At 33.7% G+C, this 22,592-nt stretch overlaps 1 protein-coding gene across 1 annotated transcript in view; it reads right to left on the bottom strand.

Moving 5' to 3' along the window:
* Positions 1–22,592, bottom strand: part of PPP3CC (protein phosphatase 3 catalytic subunit gamma) — a 70,421-nt gene that overhangs the window by 41,446 nt on the left and 6,383 nt on the right. The window contains 2 exon segments of the mRNA XM_039868082.1: positions 1,204–1,328; positions 1,668–1,865. Of these exon segments, the coding sequence (XP_039724016.1) occupies positions 1,204–1,328; positions 1,668–1,865 (323 nt within the window).

Genomic DNA, 22,592 nt, shown 5'->3' with positions numbered 1-22,592 from the left:
AATTCAGACCACTGGGGCTGGGATAAGGGTCGTCCCTCCCTGAAATCAAAGGTTCTCCTCAACCTCCACCCCCCTCCCATTTATTTCAACAAAATAGGGATTTTGACAGTAAGGAAGGAGAAAAAAAGGCAGGCAATGTAGGAGCTGCTATAAACCTAATTATTCAACAACAGAGGAATGGTAAAAGAAATTATGGTATTTATACCATCAATAACATTTTTGGAGAAATTTTAATGATAGAGAAAAATGCTTTCAACATGATGTTGAGTAGGGGAAAAAAGACTGCACAAAAGAATGTATAAATTGATCTCTATTTCCTTTAAAAAATATATATACAAATATAAAAGATGAAAAAAGTGCAAGGAAATGTAATATTAACGGTGATCATCTCTGATTTACAAAAGTTTTTACTTTCTTAGATTCTTCATTACCTAATTCTTCTACAAAAAAAATAAGAGAACTATTCATAACAAAAATTTGTACCAGGGGTTCCATTAACCTTATTTTCATTCGACAAAAACATCACACTGTTGCTTATCAAAGATACTGATAAAGATTATTGTTCAATATATACTTTATCAATGTAGCCTACAGAAGTTTATAATCTTAGTGGTTTTAAGTGACTTCCAACTAACATTAGAAATGCCCCACAGTTCAGATTTAAAACTACTATAAAATAGCATTGTCCTTTCAAAGTTTTGATTCATTTATCTCTTGAGGTATTCCAGAAAAATGCTTTAAGTTAGCCAAACATTAAATAACAGGATAAAACCAAATATGAACTATGATTTACTAAGATTCATTCATTCAACATATTAATAAGGTGCCTACTATGTGTCAGGCACTGTGCTAGGTCCTAATGTAAAGAATACTGCTGATAATAAAGAAATACTTTCATATTATACTGAATGAAAGATCTATTCATAAGTATATTTTTTTTCTATTAGAATGCCAGCTCCTATAGATAGCATGCACCTTATTTTATCCTCAGAGCCTGTCAAAAGTTGATACTCAAGAAACGTTCAGATGAGTGAGGAACAAAAATACATAAATATTCTAAATATACTATATGTGTATAAAGTCATATACACATATAGTATATTTAGTGTTCTCATTTTAATTTCTTCTACTAAAAAATGGAAAGCAAATTTTTTTTTGAAAAGACAATATGATAAGTTCCAACACATCCAGTTTAATTTTTACCTCTATACTGAAATAGCCTCTGTCCACATAGTCACCCAGAAAGAGGTAGCGTGTGTTACTAGGTGATCCTCCAACTTCAAACAACTTCATCAGGTCAAAGAATTGTCCATGAATGTCACCACACACTAGGGAAAAAAGACAGGGTAAGGTGGAAAATTATGTCTTAGAAGAGAAAGGGCATTACACCAATAGGGATCGCAGGTTTAAATCACTTTCACTTTCACTAGACTGCTCTATAACTATAGTCCATCTCTCAATACTGAATAATCCTACTGGAAATGAGACAATTATAAATTGTAAATTGAAATACGATTGTAAATTGTATTTCTTCAGTGAACAACAAACATACTAAACAACCTAAAACTGTCTCATAACTCCTAGAAAAATTATCGTATATTTGTTATTTGTGATCGTTTCTCAAATTAGCTCAAATCTAAGTGCCATCGTGCAAATACTTCTCATACCCGTGATTGGAGCATCTACTTCTATCATAGTCTTCTCTTGTCTCAGGATGGCAGCCCCATCATTAATTATCTTTAAGGCTACTTCCTCTTCCAGTCGCCCTTCTTTTACCAAATGGTTTTTCAAAACATCAATTTTAGGTTTCCCATTCTCAAACACTTCCTTCAAAGTAAGCCGTTGGGTTGGAGGAAAGGGGACAGCTAGAAAGAGAAAAAAAATAATTTAAAATACTTAAATGTATAGAGAACAACCGTGAACACATTCCTTTAATGTAACAAATTAAACCTAATATATTACCATGATTCTCTATCCATACCACCAGAACTATGTGGGAAAAAAATCCAAGATACTGCATATCATAAATGATCGATTCTAATCTTTAAAAAGGCCATAGTTAAAGTCAGTCATTTAAAAGGTAGATGTGTACGTGTATATGTAAATTATAATGTTTTACATATAAACATTAAAGATTTGAAGTTGATTTGGTACATAAGCTAAAAGTGAGACAAGGAACTAGATAATACAAATATCTTTCATTTATGGAAAAGATGTTAAAAATGAAACTGGCCAAAGAAAATGAAGAAAAAGAAGTCATGACACTAAACAGGCATTTATTTCTTCCAAAGAACTGACTTAAGGAAACCATGTGTTTCAGAAGTTTGTCATTTCATGATCAGGGGAATCACAGTTGTATACTTTATTCTTAAATGGTAGTTACTTAAAATACTACTGATAACTAAAATACCACTACAAGGATGGAACTCTTCCTGAGAATAAATTGCTATAGTAACAGAACATAATCTTGAGAAGAACAGATATGGGAGGTCTAGTTGTGTTTTCCAATCTAGAAGGTTAACTACTTCATCTTATGCTGGATATAAAGTTTATATAGTCTCACGGTGAATTAGCAATTTTAACAATAAAATATTTTTGACACTTTAAAATCGGCTACCATTTCCCCATTTACCTATGTTATAATGTAGTCTACTTTAGATCTCCTGTGATCTGGTAGCCACAAGTCTATAAATCTAAAAGGAGGGGTTCATTTTAATTTGCGATTTATGTCTGGTGGTTCCACTTCTAGCTTTCTGGAAGTGTTATTAAGAACCAAGTCAAAAATCTATAGGCATTTTAAAATTTTAGACTTGATTTAGCCATACCATTCATTATTTACAAGTAAAGAAAGTCCTATGGTAAGTGTTGTCATACTCTTTGTTACCACTGGACTCATTTTGACTACTCAAAGCTCACTGAAAAAATGATAGTAGCTATTCGACCAGTCAATATTACCTCGAAATTGGGAACCACATATAGCCCAGTTTACCCAGCACAGTCCTAGATTTCAACCTCTCTCCTAGCATAATTGTTAATAGTGTCCCCTTTCACTCTCAAAAGTATCTCGATTTGAAAAATAAATGAGTCTTTGGATGGACTATCAATATACTATTTTAACAGGACAATCTATTTATAAATTCAAACAAAATAAGATATTATGGTGAGTAATTTAATCACCTGGTGAATCTCCAAGACAAGGTGAAAGGTTAATTCTGAACAGGTTTTCTTAAATTTTTATCAAAATGTAATGGTACTACGATTGTGTTTAACAGTAACAAAAAATCTTTCATAGTTTAGAGATTCTTAACTGAAATATTTTCAGACGAAATTATATGCTTAGTATAATAACATTATACTAAGACAATGGGGGGACAGAGAATAAGCAGTGGTATAGATAGATGAGTTAGTAGCTGTTGAAGCTGGGTGATGTTCGCTTGAAAGTTCACAATCCTGTTATGTCTACTGTTGTAATATGATTGAAATCCTTATAATAAAAAAAAGTATAAAGAATTACCAAAACTAAGAGTATAAGCTTTAAAGAAACTTTTTTTAGAGAAAATGACATGAGGCTCAACCAGGAGAGACACCTAATTTCTTATAGTTGACTTTAGAGAACCAGTCCTCTGAAATTTTAACCCCAAAAAATAGAGAAATGAAAAATTCCACACTTAACTATTCCCTTTTTCATGCTTAATTTACCCTTTTTTGGTTTTTAAACTCTTATTCTCAGCCTTTTGCCAGTTTTGAAATGAACCCCACAGAAAGTCTGCTTCTTTTTAATCTCCCACTTTGTAAATCAAAGAACCTGGTCAATAAACTAAGAACAACATGAAATAATATAAAATCAAATATGTTGGAATCATCAAAAAAAAATCATAACAAAGGTAGTACCAGAGACAAGAGATCCACAGATATTGACTTCTACCAGTAGTAGTATTACTACCAGTAAAAATAATTTTCCTCTAATACTACTCAGATGTAATCAGAGAACAGTTTACAAAAATAGAAAACACTTTTCTTATATATTATAAAAGTTATATAAGTAGAGGTGACAACAACCTAAAGAGCTCCTGAAGGAGAAATTCAGAGATATTTTTTCTTTCTCTCAAATTTTATAGTTACAATTTATTTAAAACAAAACAAGTAAACAAGTCACTTAGTTAAATGAAAACAAAAGCAAGTTTGAAATGGATTGAGAGGATTACGCCCAGCTAAGAGAAATGGGACACAGCTAAGCCAAGAACACTAAGAGGAATTAAGATTGGCTTGGGACATACATAACAGAAAGTTCCAGAAGAGTCCTAGGTTTTTAGGTTAGGGCAAACAAAATCAATATCTGTCAAATCGAGGAAAAAGAATCTTCAACTTTAAAGACATGGGTTCTATTTTCCCCAAGTTACTCCTAGCTATGTTTAGAAGCCCAGAATTCTTCCTCCCTTCTTTTACTAGATAGTTCTATACACACGGTCGTTGAAGTTGATTCATAGAAAAGCAGAATCAGTCACAATCCTGAGAAGACTAAAGAAAATCCAGCTACGTTTGGTCATAAAGGAAATAGCAGGAACTTTCCAATTAAACTTTAAATCTCCATTAAAATATATATATATATGCCCCAGATATATGCCTGTGTATGTTTACTAGGATATTTCCGTCTGTTTATTTTATCCTGATGTAATTATTAATAGCGCCTCCCTTTACTCTCAAGTATCCTGACTTAAACAACCTATCCAGGAACAACGTTCTTTAGAATCAAATGAGATATTTGTTTAAAATGTAGATTCTTGGGCCCCAGATCTGTGGAATCAGAACTTTTGGGGATCCTGCACAGGCATTTGCATTGTTAACAGGTGCCCCAGGAAACTCCTGTGCACATAAAAAATGGTGTTACTGTGAAATAGAAAAATGGTTAAAAGGAATTCTAAGACAAAACTAGTCTCAAATAATCAGCACCCTTGTTCACCAGCCATCACATAATCATAGTTACTGGTCTTCATATCCTTACCCCTGGTACCTGCTGTGGCCTCATGGATACAAGGAGTTTGGAATTTCTGATGAAAAAAAAAAAAGAGGATCTAGAGTATAGGGCTTGTAAACTATCTGTGGGGAAAAAACTTAAATCACAATGGTCTGTGGTTTTGTTTTCTGGAATATTAAATTTCTAACATCGCTGGTATAATATGCATAGAATTCTAAGGAGAAAAGGTTGTGATTTAAAAATTTTGGACATAATCAAATAATCTGTACAATGTGTGAAGGTCATAGAAAGATCTTCACAGAATCAAGGAGACTAGAAAATTTACCACCGACAGAGCCTTCTGGAAAGAAAATTACTGCAACACTTACTTTAGGTAATGTTCTATTTCTTGATTTGGATGCTGGTTACACAAGTATGTTCATTAAGCTGTACACTTAGGATCCGTGCACTTTTGTATATTACACTTCAATAATTAAAAAAAAATTTTTAATGCAAAATACTTAACTCTAGCTATTTCAGTTCCTCCTCAATCCTACAAAATGTTTCTAGAATTATTTTTTTTCACCCCACTGGTAAATGAGAATCTCTCTTGCCATGGTTGACAACCACATCCAAATCACATTTTCGACACTATGTAAGAAAAAATACAAAACAAAATTTTGTCTTTACCTTCCCTCTCTCCTCAAAAGCAGAAGTACAGTAAGTAATAAAACAGACCAGTTTCAGGACCAAATAACTCAAATAATGATTTTCTGTATGCTTTAAAAATTCTCAGAGCTAGACAGCCCAGTCTATCAGTGTTTTAGCAGGGAACTGCAGCGCTGAGGTCCCGTATCAGTCTGCATCTTCACATGAGACATTTTGGCATTACAGTCAGTATAAGGAGCCAGGAGAAGAGGTGGGAGGAGGCACATGGTGCTCCGTTTTACTCTCTAGTTTCTTTTAAGACCACTATTTGGAGCATTTTCTTCTCCTGAGCTGCTGTCCTCCATAAGGATGCCAGAACCACGGGTATCTTATCTCAAGGAGCAAAAGCAAAGAAGAGCCAGTGGAAATGCTGATGTCTTTGGTCCATTAATGATAATATACAGGTACAGTGAAAATTCAGCTGTCAGGGACCTTCAGAGAATTAGTCAATTTGGAAAGACAATAGAGATTTTTACTATTTTATTAAATATTGATAATATTTGTGTGGGTCTGACACAAAACCTTTAATCTGGATCTAGAGATCAGATATATATCATACATACATATGTAAAATTTAAAAAATAAGAGGCACATGTATAATCTAAAACAAATTCATGTAGAATCAATGAAGTCATTTTTAAAGGTTAGGGTACAAGAAAACTACTAAGTGGTAAGTAATATGTCAAATGACACTTATTTAAAAACTACAAGTGTTCCAGTGTTTATTCAAAAATAAATCTGCACAATATGATCTAAACTGTGACTAAGTAATGCATTAGAAAAGGCAGTAAGGAAATATACTCAAGTATTAGTTCTAGGTAAGACAATTCGAAATTATTTTATTCTTCCCACTTTCCCATTTTTTAACTTTCTCTAATGACCCTATATTACTTTTATAATTAAATATATATATTTAAGAAGTCAGTATAACTATTTCATATATGACATGATCATAATATTCTTTTAAGAAGTCAGTATAACTATTTCATAAACTACTTGATCATAATGATATTCTTTTAAGTGAACTGGAAGAAAATAATGAAAATATAAGCAAGTATTTGGATGACAAATGGTTTTGTTTTTTTTATATCTGCTTTGCCCTACATTCCAATTTTTTCAGTTTTATAAACCTTATAAAAGAAAAGTAACAGAAGCCAAGGGCAAAAAAAAGGTAATCCCATTGGCAATAACTTTTCCTATGTTAATCAGTTTTATATACAAACAGGTAAGACTTTTCTCAGATCAGCAGAGCTGTACCCCAAACTGACTCATCATAATATTCAAAAATTCAACCTCAAATTTAAGTTACACTTATAAACAACCAAGAGTTACTAAGACAACATGGAGGAAACTGTGGCTTATGCTTCAAAACATTAGAAAGATGGTAGACAGGAAGACTCCCCAAGATTCCTAGTCCAAGGTACACACACACCTTCTCCCAGTTATTCCATCAAACAATAATCTAGGCACTGCTGTGAAGGAAGTCTGCAAACATAATTAAGGTCCCCAATTAGTTGACCTTAAATAAGGAGATTATCCAGGTGGGTCTGACACAAAACCTTTAATCTGGATCTAGAGATCAGATATGTAAGAGGTGTTCAGAGATTTGAAACATAAGAGAGATTCCATGTGCAAATTCTCCATTGCTGGCTTGAAGGGAGAAGGGGCCACCTAGCAAGGAATGCATCCAGTCCCTGAATGTCCGCCAGCAGAAATACAGGGACTTCATTCCTACTACCACAAGAAACTGCCAACAACGGGGAAAAAGTTTAAAAGCAGATTCTTCCCCCAGACCCTCCACATGAAAACTCAGCCAAGAGGGCACTTTGATTTTCACCTTTGAGGCCCTGAGCAGAGAAATCCACGCCACAATTGGACTCTGACCCACAGAACTGTGAGCTAAAAAATGGTGTTAAGACACTAAGTTTGTGGTAATTTGTTATACAGCAATATAAAACTAATACAGAATTCTTAAAAGTCAAATATTTTCCTAAGTCCTTTTGACAATTACAAATACATTTTTATATACACAAGAAACTAACACTAGCTGCCTCTTAGAATCTAAACGGAAGCCATAACCTTTACTGTACTATGACTCATAAAACAGATAAACTGAACCAAACCAAACCACAACATGCATCAGACTAAACTCAAACTCTAACATCAGACCCTTCAGACCCTTATGTTCCAAGGCCTCAGGCAAACTAATTTAACATTAACTCTACACAAATACTAGATCTGGTCTAACACTAAAATTTCATGAGTTCTAGCAACTCATCTAGTTTACAAATTCTAACTAATCCTTGCCCAGATTACAAACTTCCACCCTAAAATCGAAGTCCCTAATCTGACAGCAGCACCCAATGATGCCTATCCTAACTGCCTGCCCTTTTGAGAAGATCCCCAAGTACTCTAGGTCTCTTGCTTTTTGCAGCAAGTTAAATAAACTTTTTTTTTTTTTTACTACAAATAAATCCTTAATGGTCTTTGGTAGGTGGTTTTGGGGTGTCCTACAATTTAACAACTGGCACTTCCATTAAAATTCTGCTGATCTTGTTTCTGGGGAGACCCATGACTTTGTAATAATGTGCACATATGAGATCACTTGATTTCTAGCTGCTCAAGGCCACTCTGCCTGACAGTGAGGTATCTGAGCTTCAATAATTTTATTGAGCACTTCAGGGTCAAGGTGATATTTGGGTCCTCTGACTTTAAGTCTTATCAGATTGTACTGCTTGTGAGTGAAATTTGGCTTCTACCTAATTAACAGCATTCCTATCATCTCTGCTTGTTCAGTATCTCAAGTGTCATTCATCTACAAGAGGAAGTCCACAGGCATGGCCCAACAACTCCCTTCCAGCCAGCCCCAAAGACTGACAAGTTCAGGCAAATTTAAGGCAAACTTTGCACTCAGTCGCTTTTTCTAAACCTTCTTAAGGACTTTTCTTTATAATCCTGGGAAGTGTTTTGCTTTATTCTGTCTGCCTGGAGCTGAGGTTCTGATTGTTCCTCAATTGATGACAGGTGATCTGTGGTGTCACTCCATGTCTTCTGGAGACACTTGATTGCAAAAGCGTCATCTTTACCAACTGCTGCAGGTCACATGGAGTTTTCTCAGTATGAATCTGTGTCTTCTCTGTACCACCACTATCTGCTTCCTTCACATTTCCAGATTATAACTCAACAAATGGCATCATTTCACCAATAAAGTTTGGATTACAAACGACCTCTTGGGGAACTTTTAACATGAACAAGATTGTTTATTTGAGAGGCATCTTAAAGCAAAAAAGGAAACAATTCTGAATATCTGAATATCTGAATATCTGCACTCTTTAATATGAGAGAGCTTCCAAATACAATTCAAATTCTAAAACTGACTCCCTAAAAGATTCCCCAAACCCCAGGATAAAAAGAGCATTTACAGAACTCAGGCTTGTGTAGGCCTCCCTGATCTCTATTGACTATCCACATTTTGATGTGCCTAAGAAATGCAAAACTTGGAAAAGGCTTATTGGCATAATCTTAAAAAGAAATGAGAGATTAGTTAATACTTAAGTGTGTGACTCCCTGGAAGTTAGAAGATTGCTCAGGTGGCGGGAATTTCTAACACCCTCAGAATTTCTCTCTCACTCAACCTTTAACTGTAACGATGTCTTTCCATTGTACTGATTTTGAGAGATTTCTATTCCTTCAGATGTGTGTGAACACAGGAGAATGTGAATGTACATGTGTTTTTGCTTATCTAGGACCAAAGAGAATAATTCCATCTTAAGAAATGTCTGTGTTAATATGTTGTTAGCTAGTGCTATGGTGGTGATCATTTTGCAATATATGTGTGTCAAATCAATGTACCGGACACCTTAAACTTACACAATGTTATGTGTCAATTATATCTCAATAAAGCTGGGGGAAATTTTTCTGCTTGTGCCAAGATGTGAAATAATATAGTGAGTAACTACACTTTATTTGTCTGGGTTTGTAATAACTACAAAAAATGAATGTGAAGGGAGAAATAAACTATGTAAAATTTTTTACAAAAGTGGCCAAATGTGAGAGGTTGATCATAAGGGATAAAGGCTTTTATAGCTCCTTTTAATGCAAATTCTTTCAAGAATAATAAACGGAGTAAAACTAAAATTTTATTTTCTGTTAAAAACAGCAAAATAATTCTTATTCAGATAAGACCTTTCCTAAACCAGTGAAGTATTCTGTTAACTCTCTGTGCTTTTTGACATACTCAAAAATCTTTTTTTTACATTCTTTTCATTTGGAAAAAAGTTAACATTCCTAACAATCACTGTCACTTGTCGCTATGTTTTTAAAGATACTGCCTGTAATTATTTCTTACCTTTGGATAGTCATGACATGTCTTGTCAGTCACTTGACAATTCTCTTGCTTTTGTCCTCCAAATTCAGAATGATAAAACTATTAAGATATTTCTCACACCTACAATATCTTTGGGTTCATACTAAATGACCATCATGTAACACAAAGATTTGGTCCCTACCCTTATTAAAAAAATGTTTTTAAAGGATTATAGAAACTATTTGTTTTGTTTGGCATTCTCTGACTTTTAATTAACTCAAAAATATTGTGAGAGCTCTTTGCTTTATTAAAATTGGGTTAAAAAAAACCTTAATACATAAAAAGAAAAGTTCTGCCTTCCTAAGTTAATCATGTGTAAGTAAAATGTGTTAAAAGTAAATATGCTTCAATGTTTGTGCATCTTTCAGGTTAAAGGAAACATACGTTTATATACAAAGATGAACACGGTAGCTATTTACAAAAAGGTTATCTCTACGTTTAAATAAGCTTGGATTTGTGAAATTCATAATACATTTCATAGGATAAATCAAAGGACTGGAGATTTGTAAATGTCCTCTCTGTTCATAACATGTTCTTACCTTCGGAAAAATCAGTGACTTATAAAACTGATTATGTACTTTACTTTAATAAAAGATTGCATCTCTTCCACTCTGATAAGGTTGGTTAATATAACAAATTAACTAAAGCCTATAGTCTCTACATCCACAAGTGGTTTCTGATTCTTCCTTATATTCACCCTAAAATTCCCAGCTATAATCTAAAGATCAGAAATTGAGCCTTGTGGAGACATATCAAAAGAACTTCTATAAAGGTACGTACCACGCACTCCTAACTATTGATACTACAGAGAATTAATCATGTGTATTGCTGACATCATTGCTATAGACAAACACTGTGGCTGGGCCAGGATTTCCAGTACCGTTTTGGTCCAAAAGCAGAAGAAAGACAATGTGAACAGACTGTTTACATCCAAGATCAGAACACATCCTCCCAGATGCCAGAAGCCACTGATTATCATGCACTTTGCATGATTTTGTCCTTTATGCTCTTGGCTCTTCTTTCTATCTGCTGGTTCAAGATTCTAGACTATAAATAAATACCCTGTCCTTCATTCTTAGTATTATCAAGACCTTTATCCTTAACAATCACCAAACACAGGACTAATTTTTCAGACACTGGCAAAGGTGAATAATCCATATCCAAATTAAAAGGGAAAAAATGACTTGGTTACCAAAAGAAGGTCCAAATAGACATGGGATACATGGGGTATTATTTCAAACTTTAACAATAATTCTTGTTTGAGGTTTTGTCTGTGGCAGATGTTGTGTGTGTGATCCCCAGGGTCTTAAATGTTGTCGTCTGCCACTATCATGTCAGATAATTCAATAAATGATCATTCAAGAAAAAGAACAAAATGGGCTGGTGCTTATGGAGGTCAAAATTACTACCATTAAAAACTTGAGAAACATTCACAACCTGTCTAATAATGGTTCAGATCGCTTCCCCTAAATGGTAATTCCTCCAGCTTAGTTAACAAATGATCAGAAGCAGAGACTGAGAATTGAAACAGAAACTACAAATTGCTCACAAACACTCAGAAAAACACTATGACTTGTGAAATAGATAACTGAACCAAACCAAACCACATGTGCATTACAGAGCTCAAACCTTTTTAACACCAGCTCATTATGTTCCAATACCATAGGTACACTGACTGACAGTAACTCCTCAAGGACTCATGTGTTCTGAAGATAAAACCATTGACTATTCCAGTAACTCAACTAAATTATATATTCTAGCCCATCCCTGCCCAGAGCAATTTCCATTCTAAAATCACTCTATGACTAACGCCATCTCTTAAGACCCTATATATCCCCTTTTCTAACTCCCTCTTCTGAGATGTCCCACAGTTATTCTGGTGTGTTATTCCATGCTGCAGCAAGCTAAATGACTACAACTTATCTTTGACTATTGATGTGTTCCTCGTGGTCTCTGGAACACATCCCCATGGCAGGGACCTGACAGCCTAGAGTTAGGGATAAGAAGACGCCCTTCAGCTACATATCTTTTAAAATGTTATGCCATGTTATTGTATTACCTATTCAAATAAATAAAATTAGAATTTAGAAATGTATATAACTCTATTATAATCAACAGAAATTCACTCAACAGTAATACATACTACCCACATCCAATCCAGCTGTTAACTCACTCAAAAATCAGGGTACTGCTGGATGTCAGCAGAGAGGAAAAAACACCCCCTGTTGGAAAGATTACAGACTATTAAAAAAATCATCAGTACATCATCAACAGATCTTTGTGTCAAAATTCAAAATCTCTTCTTGTTAGATAATTAAGTCTAAATCAGCCAGCAGTTAGAGGTGATAATTAGCTTTCTATCTAATGTGAACCAATTTCTATTACACTATGTGTTTATTAAAATCAAATTTAAAGGCCTTTAACCTGTCATTAAATAACCTTATAAATGAAGCTAAGCTTGATAAACATGGCTTATACCATGCTGTAAATAAAGCAAAGGTTTAAGGCTATTTTAAAACTTTTTTGAAATTCTCACAGAATTTATGAAAAAACAAAGAACAGCATAATGAATATCCATGTAGTATCAATTATCCACCTTGTGATAATTTTCAAACTACTCTTTCTTTCTATAAAAATAGCTCTAAATCAAAGATACTCTATACTCAATGCAAAATAATTTTTAAAAAACTAAACAGCACACACAAAATAACTACCAAAAAACAAAAACAAATTTTTTAGAATGCCATCAGCCAAAGATAATCACTGTTAAAATTTTGGTGTGTACCTTAATATTTTTAATATTTAAATATATTATTTTATAATCACTTATACTAGACAACCTCATAATCTGTCTTTTGAACTTCATATTAAACTACTAAAAATTTCTCACCAACAAATATTCTACAATTTAATTTTCAGAATCTGCATCATGGAGATAATATATCTAACTAATCTGCTATTATTAAACACTGATTATTCTTTTTTATTTTTTTGCATTATTTTATGAATCATGTGGTAAAAATATCTTTGTTCATACTTGTATGAGCTTATATGGTTATTGGCCGTTTGAATTTATCCATTTGTAAATTATCTATAAACATCATACCCTTTGTTCCTTTTTCTTTTTGTCTGTATGAGCAGTTCTTTAAGTATAAAAGATGACTAAAATTACAACCACATATTAAATCTAGCCATTGAGAGCCAATATTTTTTTTTCCCTAAAGCATACTTTTAAAAGGAGGCATATTTCAATTACATGCAGTATTTCATTATCCTTCTAAAGCAAACTACTAATCCCTAGTTCACAGGGAGTCTCCATTTATTTCCTTCTTTCAGGCTTTCAATTCAATTGGGCAGTAGCCCATCAACCTGCAATCTCATTTTTGCCAAAGTAAGTCATTTGCACTAAACTGTGTATTGATTTTACAGTATAGCTTCCATAATTTTTTAAAAAATAAGCTTTACTGAGGTTTACTAAGGTACAATAAACCATATCCACTAAAGTATACAATCTGATAAGTTTGGAGATATATATATATATTTGTCAAAACACCACCACAATCAAGATACAGAAAACTTCCATTACTCACCAAATATCTTCTCTTCTAACCCCAGCACCAGGCAACCACTGTCAATACAAATAAATGTACACTTTCTAGTTTTATATATATGGAACTATATATAGTTTTTCGTGTCTGGCTTTTTTCACTAAGGACAGTTCATCCGTGCTGTTGCATTTATCGGCAGCTTTTATTTTTTTTTATTGCTGAGTAGTACTCCACTGTGAGGGTACACCATATTATGGTTATCCATTTATCTGTTGAATATTTCCTGGTTTTGGCTATATGACTAACGCTGCTATAAATATTTTGTATAAATTCTATGTTTTCATTTCTCTTGGGTAAATACCTAGGGCTGGAATGCCAAGGTAGTATGGGAGGTATATAATTAACATATTAAGAGACTGCCAAATAATTTTCCCAAGTAGTTTACAACTTTACAGTCCCACCATCAGTGTATGAGAGTTGCAGTCACTCCACATCCTTGTCAAAACTTGGTAATAGGCTTTTTCATTTCAGCCATTCTATGGTTGAGTAGTGGGATTTCATTTTGGTTTTAATTTGCATTTCCCCAATTGGTAATGACATTGAATATCTTCTTGTATGCTATTGGCCATTTGTATATCTTCATTTGTGACTTGCCTGTTCAAATTTTTTGTTCATCTTTTAATTCTGTTGGTTATTGTCTTATTAGTTCTTTATATATTCTTTATACCAGTTCTCTGTAAGACATATATATTTCCTCTCAGTCTGTGGCTAGTCTTTTCATTTTCTAACAAAATGTATTTAGAAGAACAATAGATTTTAATTTGATCAAGTACAACTGCCAGTTTTCATGGTGCATACTTTTTGTGACTTAAGAAAACTGTCTAACCAAAGGTCACAAAGATTTCTCCTGTGTTTTCTTTTACAAGTTTATAAAGATGGTAACCATTTTAGCTTTTACATTTAGTTCTATGATCCATCATCAATTGATTTTTGTGTAGGGTAAGTGCAGATTTCATTTTTTTTCCACATGGATATCTAGTTGTTCCAACACCATTTACTGCAAAGTTTATTTTTCTACTGCTGAGTTGCTTTGTCAAAAATCATTTGACCATTTATCTGTGGGTCTACTTCTGGACTCTATTTCTATTTGTCTATCCTTTCGCCAGTCCCACACTATCTTGACTATTGTAGCTTTTTAAAATTTATTTTATTTTTATTGTAGCTTTATAGTAATCAGATAGTGTGAGTCCTTCAAATTTGTTCTTCTTTCTTAAAATTGGTTTGCTTATTCTCAATCTTTTTCATTTCCATTTAAATTTTAGAATCAGCTTACCAATTTCTATTGAAAAATTCTATTGGGATTTTGATGGAGAATGTATTGTATCTATAAATCTATTTGGAGAATTGACATCTTGACAATATTGTATTGTGTGATCCATAAACATGCTATAACTTTCTCTATATTTATACATTTCTCTCAGCAATGTCCTGTGGTTTTTTTCAGTGAAGAGATTTTACACATATTTGTTAAATTTATTCCTAAGTATTTTGGTTTTTTTGGTAATATTGTAAGTGAAATTTTTAAAAATTTAATTTCCCAATTGTTTGCTAATAGTATATAAAAACACAATTGATTTTTGTATATTTACTTGGTATCCTTTGATCTTGTTACATTCAATTACTAATGTTTATCTTATAGATTCCTTAGGATTTTCTAAACGATCTCGCAATTTTCAAATAAAGACAGTTTTACTTCCTCCTTTCCAATCTGTATGCCTTTTAGTTCCATTTCTTGCCTTATTTCAATGGCTACTAGTTACAACAGCTACTAAGACTACTATTTACAATGCTGAAGAGAAGTGGCAAGCAAAGTCATCCTTGCCTTATTCCTAATATTAGGGGAAAAGCATTCAATATTTTATCGTTAAGTATGATATTAGCTGTAGGCTTTTCACAGTTGATTGTCAGCTGAGAAAGTTACCCCCATTCCTAGTTTTCTGAGAGATCTGTTTGCTTAAATCATAAATGAGGTGTTGAATTTTTATCAAATGCTTTTTCTGAATCTATTGGAGTAATCATATGCATTGTGTTTTCTACTTTATTTTGTTAATATGGTGGATTACATTGATTTTCAAATCTTAAACCAACCTTTCATTCCTGGGATAAACCCTACTTGGTAATGATGTGTTATTCTTTTTATTAATACATTCACTTAGCTAATACAAATTAATTAAAATCTCTGATACTAAATTATTTATGTTCTGCTAAATTGTCAAAACTACGATATCCACGAAATGCTTTTCAATATATTTTAAGTTTCAATTTTCTTAACTGCAGTTGCAATAATAATAGTGATCATAATGTTTACTGGTTGTATGCTAACTACATAATGGCATTATGCTAAAGTCTTTACATATATTCTCTCACGTAACCTAAGAACACTCTATGAAGTATTATGATCCCATCTGACAGATATGGAAACCAACATTTAAGGAAGCTAGAAAATTTCTCTAACATCTCACAACAAGGATGGAGGAGCTGAAGCTTGATCCCAGGTAAGCTGATTCCAAAGACTAAGCTCTTATCCTTTTTTGCTATACTGCTTTACCAAATAATCTCTAATACTTCTTCTTAACACATAAATCAAAGTAATAATCATGGGTTAGAACAAAAATTATCTCTCTGAGAGGCCACTAAAGTTTAAGTTCAAATGAGAACTATACAGGCATCACACAGAACAAATAACACTCACATGCAAGATATACTCTCATGAGAACAAAAGGATTTCATACAATTCTAGATAAAACTAGCTATAAGTGTCTCTTATACCCACACCCTTCCCCCTACACACAAAACACATAACGGAGTGAGGACAGTGAAGTGATTATTAGTGGTTATCTTGAACCCACTCTAATTCTCACACAGACATGCAAAAAATTCATCAAAAAACTTCAGGACTTCAAATACTGTTTGTAATAAATACTTTACACTTGGTTTGCGTAAGAGAATGGCAAGAAACTTGTAGCTCTATCTTAAAAGATAACAGAGATTTAAAAAAATAAAAAATCACTAAATTTATCTTCCTGGTGTCAACTTCAATATGTGAAACATACAATCCCACATGTTGAAACTGTACTGTTCTTCATAGTAATGAAGCATTTTATTCTGTTATCATTCCACTTACTGTTGCTGACCTCACTTCAATTTAGAAGCAGCAAACTTTGAAGAAATTCACTGATCACAAATAGAACTACCATTCTCTTTTCCTAATAATAAATGCTAGGAAAGACTGTGAGTACAATCACCAACTCCTCCTATTTCTTTATGAAACTGACATTTCAGCTTCATCTCCAACACCACCAGTTAGGGAGCTTTACAATTCAAGTCTAATTAATTACCCAGTGTCATCCTTTTAAATGCTGACAGATTGTATGTTACTAACTGAAAAACAAGACATTGGATAACTGAATAGATCTAAATTTCTATAGCTAGTCTTCCTAGAATCCTGGATAATGGTAGTATTCGTTAAAATCAGAAGTTCTAAATCTATGGGAGACAACTGGTAGGATTCTTTGAGTAAAATTTAAAAATACTAGGGAAATAATTATATTCCATGTTAAATAATTCAATATTTATCTGCCACCTACTACATGTTCACACTGTGTAGGTAACACGTAGATTATACAATTTTAACACATGGCCTCTACCTTGAAGAACTTTATGGTCTATTTAAGCAGAAAAAATAATTCTTGTAAAACAAGATATAATGGAAACAACACAGAACAGTTAAGAAATTCATTGAATGGCTCAGACTGTAAGTATGCAAGATTATAAAGGGGATATCAGTGATCCCTACAGAAATCAAGGAAGGGCGTCAGAGGGTTGAGACTTAAGCTGAGTCTCCTGGAAGTTCCAAAGCTACTATCACATTTTTAGATATTTGTTACAGTAGCACTCCACTCCGGGCGTCAAAATAAAATAAACAGAAAGTATACTAAAATGAGAAAAGAGGAAATTCCAGACACATATGTAATATACTGTATGTATGAATATTTTAATGTAATTATTTCAAAAAGTAATTTTACATAAAATGGTAAGGAAATAATATAAATACTACAAACATCCATCCATGTACCTACTATGTAGTTTTAAAAATATTAAGTTTGCCATATAGGTTTCAAATATTTTTTAAGAATTAAAATGAAGACAGCCTCCATCCTATTCCATCCTCCCCAGAGGTCATTAGTAATTGTATATCCTTCCTACATGTATATAATTTTGTTACAAAATATATCTATACACAATATAGCAATTTAAATGCTTTACATAAACAGTTATCATACTGTGTATTTTTTGGCAACTTGCATTCTTATACTCAGCATTGTTTTCCATCTTGATCTGGAATGGAGCCAACACACCCATGTTTTGTTTTGTTTTGTTTTAAGCTCCACAAGTGATTCTGGTTGGTAACCAGAGCTGAGAATCGACATATACATATTCATCTAAAAAAGTTTTCAGTGCTCCCAAACTGCTAACGCATTTTAACCTAGCTGTTTACCATTAGTCAATTGTTATTAGATTACTTGTATTTCAATAAAAATTATTTTACAATTCTCCCAACTCAGAAGCAATTCCCTAAACAAACCAGGTTTGTCCATGATTCGAAATAATGACCAAACTATAAAACTAAGTTTCTGGTAAGGGAAGGGGATGGGTGTGGCTACAAAGCAATAGTAACAGAAGAGTCTCGTGGTAATGGTACAATTAGTTATCTTGATTGTGGTGGTAGTTACACAAGGCTACACATGTGAAAATGCAGAGCTACAGAAACACACACATATGAGTCCATGTATAACTGGTGAAATCTGAATAAGCTCTACAGATTTTGCCAATATCAATTTCTTGATCTGGATCTAGTACTGTGATGGTGTGGGATGTTGCACTGGAGAATAGAGACCTAGGGGAAGGGATATAGGACTTCCCTGTACATGTTTTTGCAATATCCTGTGAATCTATAATTATCGAAATAAAAATTTAATAAATTTTTGAAACTAAGTTTCTAAAGTGCACTGAAGAAATTCTGCAGCTTTTTCATGTCAAATTTAATTCTGTATACTGCTACAATATACATCCACTACACAAATGATACAAATTTTCAGGTAAAAATACCTAACATCTGATGCAGATTTGCATAAAAGAGGAAGGCCACATTGGCGATGACCACATTAATTCTGCAGTAAGTGTGAAAAATTAACTTTAAAAGTTACTGGCCTATAAACTATTATTTTTAGATTACTGTGTGGCCTTACCCTCGTGGGACACCAGGATTTACCTAAATAGCTCTCTCTGTTCACTGCAAATAACCCTGCTTTCATTCCTATTTTAAGCCAGCAAGCCTGCCCTACTTCTGCAGGCTTATTTCCTAATCTACTCACCTGCCTTTCCAATCATAAACCAGTTAAACACTGCTGAAGGGGTTATATTATACATTATTACTGAAAGTCATGTGTACCTTTCATATCCTTTCAGAAGCTATTAGAACAAGTAATTTTATTTTAATGATGTGATACAGCTTTGAGATCATTTCCTCTGTTCTTTGATAGTTACAGAACTCATTTTCAACATATTAGAAACTGGCCCTCCTAGAACCAATTAAGTAATAACCACTATCAGTGATAGTCTGACAGAAACAATAACTTTACAGTGACATCATATGTTTTCAATAAAACAGTGCAGAAATAACCAATTTGCTTGCATGGATGAACTCAACTTTATTATTCTGACCATTCATTAAAATCATCCTATTTTACTTTGAAACTTCCACAAAGCCTTAAGTCAGAAGAATAAAATGTCCCCAGGTGCGCGTGCGCGCGCAAATTAAGTCTTATCTCTTTAGACCACTGATCAGCAGTCAAAGTTTAAACTTGAAAGGATTATCAATCTATGGAGTGAGGGAGCAAACATTTCATACCAGATGTAGTCTACAATTTAGTCATCTGATCTTCCCAGTGATATTTCCATAGGAAGGCCATAGTTCTAATTTCCTGTTACACTTTGGGAGGCTATTATATGCTATATTGAATACTTTTCAAGACAGTATTTAAGCTTCTAAGTATAACCAGAAACGTGTTGCTGTAGTAGGAAGTCATCAAATATTTGTTTATGAATACATGATTTCCAAAATTCTATCTACACTACAGAAAAGGAAATTTTCATCATTTTTCTAATTAAGCATCTAAGATTTAAATCCTTTCAAAAGTTAAGGAGAGTAAGGTTGAAAAATATAAAAATACAATATACTTTTAAACCTTCATTTCACACATGCCGCTTAAAGTCAAACAAATCTGCTGTCAAATCTCACCAAGGCTGAAGCTTAACTCATTTAATAAAGAACAGCTAACATTTATTAAGCACCCAGTATGGACACCATGCTAAGTACTTTACACACAATATGAAATGCAATCTTTAAATTCTGAAGTAGGTACTGTTATCTTCCATTTTAAACCTGAAGCAAGGAAAATAAATAATAAAGTCGCACAGCTAGTAATTAGTAGAGCCTGTACTCTTTCCTACACTATCTTCCATAAAATAAGCTTCTTATCGCTTGAACATTTACTAAACACCTGTATGCTAGGCACTGTGTTCAGTATTAAGAAAGCGCACTTCTTGCCCTTGAAGAGAACAATTTAGTGTAAACAAAGAACATAAAAATATTTAAAGAACTCTGTAAAGTAATGAGATTACTCATGGGAGCATATAGAAGACAACTTCTAACCCTACTGATGATGACAGTGGTTAGCATGTACTGAGCACTTACTATATGCCTATCGCTGCGTTTTGTGGAGTTTATTTAATCCTTACGATGATACTGTAAGCCAGGTTTTATTATACCTCTTCTCCAGATAAAGAAACTGAGGTTTAAAAAAAAAGATTAAGTGATTTGCTGAAGGTCTAAAGCTTCTAAAAGAGGCAGAATTTGAATCCTGATATATGTTTGCCTTCAAAGCCCATATTCTAAAACCATTACTCTATACAGCCTTCTAGTAAAGGAGAAAAGGCTTCTTAGAAGTCCTTTTAGCTAATCTTGAAAGATAAATAAATAGGGGCTAGTCAAGTCTGGGGGCAAGATTCTACATAGAAGTAAAGCGACGGGCCCATTCACATATATAAAACGACATGGCATTCTAGGGAAATACAAGTAGCAGTAAAACAGGTTTGGGAATAGGGTGTGAAATGAGGAAGAGAAAGTAATATAGCAGTCCCCTCTTATCCACGGTTTCACTTTCCTTGGTTTCAGTTACCCGAGGTCAACCATGGTCCAAAAATATTAAATGAAAAATTCCAGACATAAACAATTCTTAAGTTTTAAATTGTGCACCATTCTGAGTAGCGTGATGAAATCTCGCAACATCCCGCTTGGTCCTACCAGGGATATGAATCCTCCCTTTGTCCAGTGTCTCCACACAGTAGATACTTCCTGCTCATTAGACGCTTAGTAGACAACTAGGTTACACAGATCCACTGTGTTTAATCCTTATTTAACTTAATAATGACCCCAAAGCACAAGAGTAGTGATGCTGGAAATTCAGACACACCAAAGAGAAGCCACAGTGTGCTTCCTTTAAGTGAAAAGGTAAAAGTTCTCCAACTAATAAGGAAAGGAAAAAAAGTTGTATTCTGAGGTTACAAAGATCTACGGTAAGAACAAATCTTCTATTCATGAAATTGTGAAGAAGGAATAAAAAGTTCATGCTAGTTTTGTGATTGCATCTCAAGCTGCAAAATTATGGCCACAGTGCATATAAGCACGTAGTTAAGATGGAAAAGGTATTAAATTTGTAGTGGAAGACATGAACAGAAAATGTGTTCCAACTGACGGCAGCATGTTACACCAGAAAGCAGTGAACCCATACAAAGACTTCAGCAAGGGCTCCCCTGAAACAAGTGACATCAAGTCATTTACTGCAAATAAGGATGCTTACAGATTACTGGTGAGAGAGAGACCACGTTCACATAACTTTTATTACAGTATATCACTATAATTCTTCTATTTTATTATTCTTATTAATCTCTTACTGTGTCTAATTTATAAATTAACCTTTATCATAGGTATGTGTATATGTATGTATAGGAAAAAAAACATAGTACATATAGGGTTCGGTACTACCCATGGTTTCAGGCATCCGCTGGGGGTTTTTAGAATGTATCCCCCCCACAACAAGGAGAGACTACTGTACAGGGTTAGAGGTTTAGCATGAAGGGAACTATCCTACGGGCAGAAAGTGCTCATGAAGGATTTCAAGTACGAAAATGATCCTTCACATTATCCACAGATCAAGATGGCAGTATGGACAGTAGATTAAATAGCCCTAGCAAGAGGCTACTGCAATAGTATAAGCAAGAAGTAAGACGGAGAAGTAGAAGGTTTTGTAGAAACTAAAAGTCCATAGAATGGAGTCTGGGAGAACTGGATATGAAGTGAGACGAACAGGAAAGAGCCTGGCCTGACTCCCAGGCTTGTCATCTGAGCCAGTGACTAACTGGGTAAGTGGCGTGATTAACAGGGATGGGAAATACACTTAGAAAATCCTTTCTATCTCCTCCACGTATTACTGCTTTTTAATATTTACTTTATCCCTGTACCACCTTTTTTACTTCAATCTCTCCAAATAAGACAAAAACAAATCTGTCTCACTTTCTACAATATCTACTTGCATGATGTTGGAATTTTCTATAATTTTTACACAATGTTTATAAGCTGATCAAGCTTTAGGTTTTTTAAAAAACACAAGCCATCATAATAACCTTGCAGTCCCCTTCGTGGAGTCACTGTCAGCTGCTCTAGCAGTTTTCAGCCATCCTTCTTTCTCCTCTTTTCATTTTACCTCTCGATTTTCTGACACTTCTAGTTCACCCATCCTCTCTACTCCTTAGACAAGTATACTTTGTTTTTCCATCCTTCTTCCTGTTTTCTCAAGCCCCATCTGTAGCTGAAACAACCTTTCTCTGCTAAAAA

The sequence above is a fragment of the Pteropus medius genome, unplaced genomic scaffold (genome assembly GCF_902729225.1).
Source record: "Pteropus medius unplaced genomic scaffold, Ma_sr-lr_union100, whole genome shotgun sequence".
Classification (NCBI taxonomy): Eukaryota; Metazoa; Chordata; class Mammalia; order Chiroptera; family Pteropodidae; genus Pteropus; species Pteropus medius.
Note: the sequence above shows the minus strand (reverse complement) of the source record. Positions and strands in the feature narration are given on the sequence as shown.